The sequence below is a fragment of the Dermacentor andersoni genome, chromosome 1 (assembly GCF_023375885.2).
Source record: "Dermacentor andersoni chromosome 1, qqDerAnde1_hic_scaffold, whole genome shotgun sequence".
NCBI classification, from domain to species: domain Eukaryota; kingdom Metazoa; phylum Arthropoda; class Arachnida; order Ixodida; family Ixodidae; genus Dermacentor; species Dermacentor andersoni.
This window is the reverse complement of record NC_092814.1, coordinates 94,073,298-94,082,762: the sequence shown is the minus strand read 5'-3', so window position 1 is coordinate 94,082,762 and position 9,465 is coordinate 94,073,298. Positions and strand designations below refer to the sequence as shown.

The following is a 9,465-nucleotide window of genomic DNA, read 5'->3' as shown; positions in this document are numbered from 1 at the left end:
TCGCTCTGCAAAATATTTGCTCAGCAAGGGACCACTGCATACGAAACAATCGTAGTAGTACCGACATTTCTGATGCAACAAGGGAATGTTGTGCATGGGCTACGGACATCGCAAAGGAACAGGAGCTCGTCGCAACAATGAAGAATAGTCTATTTCACTAGCTTTTCATAAGCGGCAGCAATGTTGCTAAATTTAAAGCATACAGATAAGTGCAATCCTGTGCCAACATCCTTTAATAGAACAGTAGGCATGATTCTAAATGGTGGAAATAAATCCACATTTTCCTGTAACAAGACACACCTGCAGCTTTGCACCAATGTTTTGGTACCTGATGGACAATTTCTTTAAGGAACAGTATATACTATTACACAGGAAAGCAGGCCCCTTCTACACTATTTTTCAGAGCATACACTCCATACTGAATATATGAGGCAAATTTTTGCAACAAGTGTAATTACAAGCTATTAAAACACAGAATATAAAAACCATCTTCCAAACATTTATTATTTTACTAAGATGGTGTCCCCTCACAGGAAAAATGCAAATCAGGAAATTTCAGACAGAGAGTGAGCAACCGGGTTAAATATTCAGCACTTCACAAGGCACAGAAGTCCAGAAGAGCACCACTTTTTCATACAGCATAAGTGACTATATTATGCAATGCTCACAGCCAACATGGGTTAGAAATTTCAAAGCTTTTAGTTAAACATAACTGCAGTGGCAGGCATACATTAATGCAAGAAATGAAGTTTGGAGCATTGCATGGTTGACATATTAAGGCAATGCTTCCACACATTAAGCAGCAGTGGCAGTACAGAACGGTGCTAGTGGCAGGCTAAGTGGTGTTTGCAGCAAGTGAGCTTCATGATGTGACCCTACAAACAGGGTATGCAGCTAGCCCTTGTTTGAAGACTGTTATATCATTTACATACACTGCTTCTTGTTTTTCAACCACTGACTCAAGGAACTGCAAAGCATAGGTCAAATCTTCACTGCTGATTTCTTCAGTGCTGTTCTGATCCCGAGGGCGCTTGGGGTGTTTCCAGGGGTGCACATTGTGCATGTGCTCAATGCATCGTTGGTAGGAAATTGTTTTGCCCTCAGCGGAGGGGTTGTGGATGTCACCAGTGCTGGATGTTGGAATTTGAGTGGGTGAATATCCAATAGGCTTGGACTCTGCAATAGCTGCCTCTCCGTAGCCAACAATTTGAATTGAGAGTTTTCGTCGGTGTGACTCTCCAGGGTGCTTGAAAGGGAGGAAAAGTTTACAGCATTCTTTGAATTCCTCCAATGTCAATGTCTTCAGGAAGTCAATTTCACGCTGTAGACGATCAAACAGGTAGTCAAAAGATACTATCTCTCCCCAGTATCTGTCAGACTCTTCTTGAAGGTACAGGTCGGAACAGCTTTTTTGTTTCACTAGCGACGAAACTTGCGTTGCAAACTCTTCTTGGGTGAGCTCAGCAATTTTTTTCGCAAACATAGAAAGGAAGAGCTCAATTTGTTCATCAACATATGAGCAAGTAAACTTCTCAGCAGAGCAGCACACACCAACTGTGAATCCAACAATACCATTAGTATTCCTGTTTGAACAGTTCACATCGTACCCAAGCTGCGACTTTGTTCTCAGGATGTCAAAGCAAGGTTCCTCCATGAAATCGATCATAAGCTCTGTAAGTGCATGCTGCTTAACAGTACCAGGCCCAAGTTGGTAATAGTTCACAATCATCGAATTGTGGTCTTCAATGTTAAAGGAGGCAACTCTGCAATAATGACTGCCAAGGGGAACTTCCATCACTCTAGACTCTGGGATCATGCATGTGGGAAGAGGTGCACAACTAAGTTTTTTCACAACAAGTTCAGCCAAGGCAATGGCTTCAGAAGCAGTAAAGTTTCCATGAGCAAGGCCTTCAACAAAAAGCTGTTTCCTGAACTGCTCAACAAAAGAGAGCAGTGAAGACACAGTAACATCCTTGATGATCATTCGCTTCTCTATGTTTGACCAGTGGCACTGCTGAAGAATAGAGAATCGAGTGTCTGTGCAGAGGTGCGATGGCTTCATGAACAAATTGTAGTAACGCTTGTGCAGGTGCTTTTTGAGGTTATCAAAGAGCTGTTGTCTCACTTCAAAGGCAGCTAGATGGTGCAAAATAACATCAAAGAGCACTGGTAATTTCTCATTGAAGCCAACAACTCTTATAATGAGACCATTCTCATTCACTGATATTGTGAAGTCAAGGGATGCACAGACAGCAGCATTAGTTTCCTGACTCATGTTCTGGAGCAAAGAGTCACAAAGGAGGTCCATAAGGACAGCATTTTCAGCAGACACATACATAACAGGTGATATCAGCTGAAAGTACACACAAGCTTTAGGCACATTGAATTTAGTGTCCTTCTTGTACCATAGACGAAATCGTTGATCTTCATGTAGCTTGACAGGCAGTTCTGATTGGTGCTCATTCTCTTCCTTCAAAGTGAAGTCGGAGGCAATGTACTTGTTTCGTTGAGGGACCTCAAAGTATGGATCAGGCACAAGGTTGGACCATGCTGAAAGCCACTCTAGTGGAACCTCCTGGGTGCAGTATGGTGTCTCAAGGTATGGCTCCTTCTTGGTGCAGATGCCTTGTTTTTGGTAGCGGCAGGAGATGATCATGATGTTGGCCTTGCAGGGGATAAGTTGGTCCAGGCACTTTTGAATTAAGGCAGGGTCATACTCAAACAGACAGGTTTCACCATCTAGATAGTGCTTTGGTGGGTAGAGCTGCATGTTAGCACAAAGTCGTTCAACATAGTCCAATGGACTTTCCTCTTCACACCAGCGAAAGTTGTTGTCGGCCACTGTTTGGATTTCATCAAAGATACTCTTGACAGGTCCTGCTTTCTTCACCATAGCTAAGAAGGAAAATACAGCTGTGAGCACCTCCTCAACATTCTTAAGCCCTTCTTCAGTCAAGGAGATTGTGATGTTAAACAAGGAGCAAATGGTGTTATGATGAAATCCAGTTCCCTCATTTCCAGCAACAAGGCCAAGGGCCCAGGATCTGTCCCTCAGATAGGCCAGAATGCTGCCATTCCCTTCATGCCCCACAACGTAAGAAATGTATTCCAAAGGCTTTGTTCTATACTCATGAAGCAGGGATGGCAATGCCCAAGTAATTGAGACATTGTTCACTTTCTTAACAGGCTGCACCTTATACAGCTTGGCAAACTGCTCCAATGGGAATGGCTCACAAGAAAGAAAGCTTGCAAGTTCAGACACAGGTTTACGTACTGGTATTGCAGAAAATATCTCTCTGACCATGTGTTCCAGTTCATCCAGGGAATGCCTTGATTGCACAGCAAGGGTCATAAGTGCGGGGCTGTAGTGCTGTTCAAAGAATGTGCGCAATGCAGCGTGGACATCTATGCCATCCTTCTCTGGCAGTTTCTTCAAGGAAGCTGTGTTACCCCACATAAATTTCCTCATAGGGTGTTTTTCACGGGCAGCGCTACCAAGTAACTGCTGAAGACGACAGGAATCGGAAGGAAGCACCAGCTGAAATTCATTGTCAATGGCTTCCAACTCTCTTTCCATGCTCTCCTTCCTCATAAGCGGCGAGACGAAAAAATTTGCAAATATGTCCAATGCTCGGTTCAAATGCTTCTGGTGCACTTCCATCTTGTAAACTGTTCTCTCACATTCGGTGTAGGCATTGTCACTACCTCCATGCTTGTTCAGAAAAGCATCGAAAAAGTTCTCACGTGGGTACTTGTCACTGCCCATAAAGACCATGTGCTCAAGAAAGTGCGCCAGCCCTTGCAGATGCTCTGGTTCATGAAAGCTTCCAACGCCAACGCAGAGAGCGGCCGCTGCCATTTTTTCTTTCCTCACATTGCCGTGCTGCTTGCTATCCGCACGGGAATGGTGTCCTGACTCAATATCACTTTCAGGTTCACTCTCGCTGGCACCATGGACACTTACGTCGTCGTCACTCATGCTCTCCTCAGAAGTACCGTCTGAAAATGGTCGTTCCATCGACTGAGGTTGGCTCGAGGACCCAGAACCAAGTTCGGTGTTCGTCTCGCAGTGCTCCTCCTTCGGACTTTTCGAGCGCGGAACATCTTCGCATTTGGCAGAGCTGAGGCAGTTTGCTATATAAGATGCAATACTGTTCTTCGGAAGCGAGGACACGTGTGTTTCCTCACCCAAATTCACTTCCGGTAGTTCTTCTGCTCCCGCGAGGCAGTCGTGGCTTACCTTATTTGAGCTAGCAGGTGACGACGTGGACTGCCGTGACGAAGAAGAATGTCTAGACGAGGAACCGGACATGGGAGACAGTGGGCGCGACTTGTGGTCGGACACCAGCAGTGCGGTGAGACCATTTTCCAGCATAATCACCCTGTACTGCCTGGCATCGTTCGGTGACTTGACGATGTCTTCCATTGTAACACGCCCACAGTCTCTTTCCGCAAGGTATTCCAAGGAGCAAATACGTCTGCTTGGGCGATATTTTAGCGCGGTAAGATCGCAATGCTCACGCACATGTCGAAGGAGCAATGTTCTGCGGCCAGCAAGAGTTTTCGTAACACGAAACGAGTACGTCCAAATGGCACAACGCCGCCACAGTGCTGCCGAAAAAGACACAGTTCCACACCTGGGTCATCAGCAGGAACCGGGCATCAATTCTTCACTGTAAAAATCATGCCTGCATTCACAGTTCACGCGTCCTTAACACGGTGTTTTCTATGCCGAAGAAGAACTGCATGTTCTGTTTTTTGACGAATACATACGGCGAGGCGGCAGTTCAAAAGACTACTACAGAACCCCAATACCTGGGAGCCAAGCTGGCCGGCTCCGCACAGAACACCTATACAAAGGCTCCTTGGCTCGCGCTCAGTGTTGCCAGATCGCTCCAACCTCGGCCTTCGCAGTAGCCCAAATGTAGCCAAAAGCAATGCCTCATTGCCAAAAGCAAAAACATTTGCGTAGCCCAAAAGTAGCCAAAAAGTGGAACTGCTTGGTCCGTAAAAAATGTCAAGAGCTGAAACGGGAAAAAATTCTTGGCCCGGTTTAAAATCCTTGCAACAGCCTCCGTTCCTGGCCAGGCCAAACTTCACGTGGAGGAGCGCTACCAATAATGTCTCGTTCAACATTATTTCGAAAGTCGGTTTTAATGAGTGATATCTGGCTGAACACTCGTTCGACGGCGGTATTTGATACGGGTAGTGATAGCAAAGACTAGAGGGGGGTTTGGAGTTGTGAAGGGAACGGATGGCTGTGGTGGCTGTAGGGCAACTGAAGAGGATATGTTCTACGTTGGCGTTGGAGCAGGGGCAATTTCGGCAGCAAGGGTCCGAGCAAATTGCCACGTAGGCGCCATGCGGCAGGCAGAAAATTCGGCAAATTTCGGTTAGGTTCAGCTCGGTATTCTCCCTCCGTTCTGGCGCCGAGGTCACCCGCGGCGCACTGTCAACGGGAGCTAAAAGCATCTCATGCCTAAAACGTAGGACGCTGAAAGCTCACATGTGGAGACAGCAACAGTCTATGTTCGCTGGCGCGCGCGCGCGGGTATACGTTAGCTCGCGGATGGAGACGTCTAAAATTACCAAAAAGCGCGATCCTTGACCTTTTCACATGCATATGTGTTCTCTAACATAGAACTTGCAAATTTTGATTTTGTAGCAGACGCGCTCAATTTCTTTAACCTGCTGTCGTCTGCATTTTGATTCCAACGTGCTTTTCATTAGTGCTTAACTACTTACACTTTTTTTTTTTACACAGCAAGAAGATGTAGCTTAAAGATTGCCACATAGCCAAAAGGAAAATTCTGACGCCAACTCGCATAGAGTTTTTGTAGGAAACTCTATGCCAACTCGGACAAAAAGTAGCCCGATTTGGCTATTAATAGAATCTGGCAACCCTGCTCGCGCTATGGCAATTGGCTATGGATATTTATGGATATTTGCTTTGGCCATGGCGTTGGCTCTTGCTAGATGCTTCAGCTCAGAGTGGCTCGAAGCATAGAGTTTCCTACAAAAATTATTGTAGGAAACTCTATGGCTCGAAGCTGCGCAGCTGCCATGTCTAAAATCTTTTCGCTCCTTCATATTTAAAACAGCGCCAAGGGAGGACACAGAAAGAGTCCGTGTTTTTTGGCGCTGTTTTAAATGTGAAGGATCCGTACCAACTAGCTCGCACCCAAACCCTTCCGAGTCAATTTTGGCTCCCGCAACTCTTTCCGCCTCATGTAGCCAGCAAAAGCATGACCTTCAAGACTCGGATTAAATATTCGGAGGGGGCCGTTGCTATGATGTGGATTTGGACACCACCTGTTGCCGCTGAACACTAGAGTATTGCCTGTTTCTGTTAATCAAGCATACATTCCTTGAAAAAAAAATGATAACGTAGTTTAATGGCATTCTCAACAAACCACACCGGTGCGTCATTTCATCCGATCATCTTCGGGGCGCCCCGGTGCGCACCACGAGCCGCACCGGTTCGAAGCCAAATATAATCTAATACAACGCTCTAATGACATTGGTTGTAGTAACATAACGAAGTTTATCGCCTCTGCAGTCGCGCTGTCATCACGCGCCGCTTGACCTCAAAGGCCATGCCAAACAGTTTTTTCTATTTGCCAAATCACAGCACGCGATGGCAATCTCGAAGGCCATGCCAAGTGCTGCGCGCATATAGTTAATAAGGCTGCGCGTTATTCTATGTGAGCGTGCGCAAGCTGAATGTGAGAAACAGGTTTTACACCGACTGCTACATAATGAAGTTTTCTAAAAGCTCGCCGCATGGAGCTAATATGAACATCGGCACTGGCATTGTGGTCTTTATTGACTACGTGAATTTGCTTTCAGTGCGTGGTTTATCAGCGCGCCTGGCGCGCCGCTAAGTAACAGTGCGCTTTTCGATGACATATCGTGACATGCCCGAACAGTCTATCATAAAGATGCGTATAAAGTATGTTAAATATGTAGTCTTCATATTTATGCCTGATATTACTGCTATCCGCCACATTGCTAGGCTAGAGGCAACTCGGGTAAAACTATTGAACACCAAACATGTTCAGCAGCTCGATTTCCAGTCCTTCAGGGGTACACTCAAAGACTATTCCTTGCAAAAGATTACTAGGAAAGGACTCTTCGCTAACAAAATGGTTCAACATAAAGGGAGCAAGAACGCGCGGCATATTTTCATATTAAAAATGCAATAATTCTCATTACGAAAATGTTCTTGCATTAGCAGTAAAATTAAATTTTGGGGTTTTACGTGCCACAACCACGATCTGATTATGAGACATGCCGTAGTGGAGGACTCCGGTTTAATTTCAACCACCTGTTCTTAAACGTGCACCCAATGCACGGTGCACGGGCTTTATTTGCATTTCGCCTTCATCGAAATGCGGTCGGCGCAGTAGAGATTTTGATCCCGCGACCTTGTGCTTAGCAGCGCAACGCCAAAGCCACTAAGCACGCACCACGTCGGGTTTAATAAGTTCTTACCCTGTTCATAATGGCTAGGTGCTAGCGCATCATGGTGTCGGACATATTTTTAAAGGCAACCAGCCAACAGCGCACAGCTCTTCCGAAGCTTCGTAAATTTGGCACCTGACGTACCATCTCTTCAAGAAACGTCCAGGAGCGCTCCTCAGGCCAATGGACGATCGTACATTGCCACATGGTTAAAAACATTGTTAAACAAACAGTTGCAGTAAGTGAGTGTTATTCTGCTGACAAAATAGGTTCATAATTCAATTTATTGCGTACATTTAACGAGTGACACTCTCATAAAGTGCTTAACAAACCTGAAAATATTTTTTTTTCAATTTGTCTCGTTCTCAATTATAGATTTGACACACTAAAGAAAACAATTTCATGCAACTGACAAAGTATTCTTTTAGAACTCCATTTTCATTCATTTCATGGTAATAGGTTGACTATTTGATAAGAAAAAAAAAGATATAGAAAAGCTTTATTGGTGCAGTGGTTATTATTGATGAGTCACGATGGTCGAGCCTTCTAGCCTTGCCGTTGACCAATGTATTACTCTCACTGCCCGGTCCGCTAGCCATTTCTGGTAATTCGGATCCGGGTTGAGCAGGTTGGCCTCCCACTGTGCCGTGCATCTGCTGTCTGGTGTTATACCTTTGAGTTTGGGATTGTGTGTACAGTACCACAGCGTGAGGAGTAAATATACCCCAGTGACCGCAGTGCGGGCATTATGGCGTTGGATAAATGTCAGAGTAATACTTGTGTAGGGTTACCAGGACCGGAATTAAGTGTGTTTGCGTGGAGCTATTGGTGTAACAGCTGGCGAGTAAAGGGTGAAGAGCTGGGAATCTACTCCTGCTAAGACGAAGCTCGCGCAGGGTCTATCTGTAGGTCACGTGCAATGAAGGGCGGTGAAGGGGATGCGGCCGCTGTGTCTGGGACTAGAGGGTAGATCTTTTATTGCCAAGTTGAGAAGCAATAGGGAGAGGAATGCAACTTCAGGGGTGCCTCCCGCTCCCAGCATGATTATAGATTGGACTTGAGGCCCCCTATAGGATGTGAAGCCTCTTGGCGTTTGCAGGGAACCACGGAGTCTTCAGATTGAAATCTTTGAAACAATCCGTTGTGCAACAGCTTTGCCTACCGATATTGTAAGAACACCCGAATGTAGTAGTAAGTTCTGGCACTGCAATTAGTTTTCGCTAGGGCACAAAGTACGGCCGAGTTCAGGACGTTATTAAAAGCCCCTTGGTGATCAAGGGACAGCATCACGCGTGGTTGTGTGCAGTCAGGGTGGAGGTATATACATCCCTGTACACCAGCAGAAGTACATCGATGGTGCATGGTGAATGGTTTTCACCATTCCTTAGGCTTGGTGAAAAAACAGCCTGCACATAGCATACAATGCTATGAAAAAAAAAATTAAATTAAGTTACAGGGCTTTACGTGCCAAAACCACCATCTGATTATGATGGGCAAAACAAGAACAAGGTGAAAGCTGGAGCCAACGTTTCACCAAGTGGACTTGCCTTCTTCGAGGTGACATATGCTTTCCTCGCCACAGTATATATAGGTGGGGTTCTTCTAAAGGGGAGAGGGCGTAAGGTGGGTGGGTACGGAAACGAGCGAAGGTGTGTTAGTGGCAAGGGGTAGAATTGAGAATAAAGGAGTGCTGTGCACAAGGCCAGGGACACGGGCGTGTGTCAGCCAGCGTGTCAATGGCGTGCACAGCAGCCCTCTATTACCTTTCACCGGTGGTCGCGGGCTATCGTGTCCCTGAAAGAGATAATAAAAAAAGCAGCAGAAACCAGTGCTAATGAAAAAAAAAAAATCAGAAGAAAATACTGAAATCGAATAAATAAATAAAAGAAAAGAAAACAGAAAGAAAACTAAGCTACCAAACTTGAAATTTAGCATAGTGAATAGATTCTAAACCTCCCTTTGACACGTTTATGCCTATTGGTTGCAGTGTCTTGAACTTAT

At 45.5% G+C, this 9,465-nt stretch overlaps 1 protein-coding gene across 1 annotated transcript; it reads right to left on the bottom strand.

Moving 5' to 3' along the window:
• Positions 1-215: 215 nt before the first annotated feature.
• Nrd1 (Nardilysin) lies at positions 216-4,628 on the bottom strand. Its single transcript, XM_050192220.3, has one exon. It carries the CDS (start codon positions 4,424-4,426, stop codon positions 863-865), a length of 3,564 nt encoding a protein of 1,187 aa, XP_050048177.1. The 5' UTR covers positions 4,427-4,628; the 3' UTR covers positions 216-862.
• Positions 4,629-9,465: the final 4,837 nt, after the last annotated feature.

Excerpts from the sequence above, each read along its gene's own strand:
- Nrd1 (XM_050192220.3), bottom strand. The coding sequence starts at position 4,426 with ATGGAAGACATCGTCAAGTCACCGAACGATGCCAGGCAGTACAGGGTG.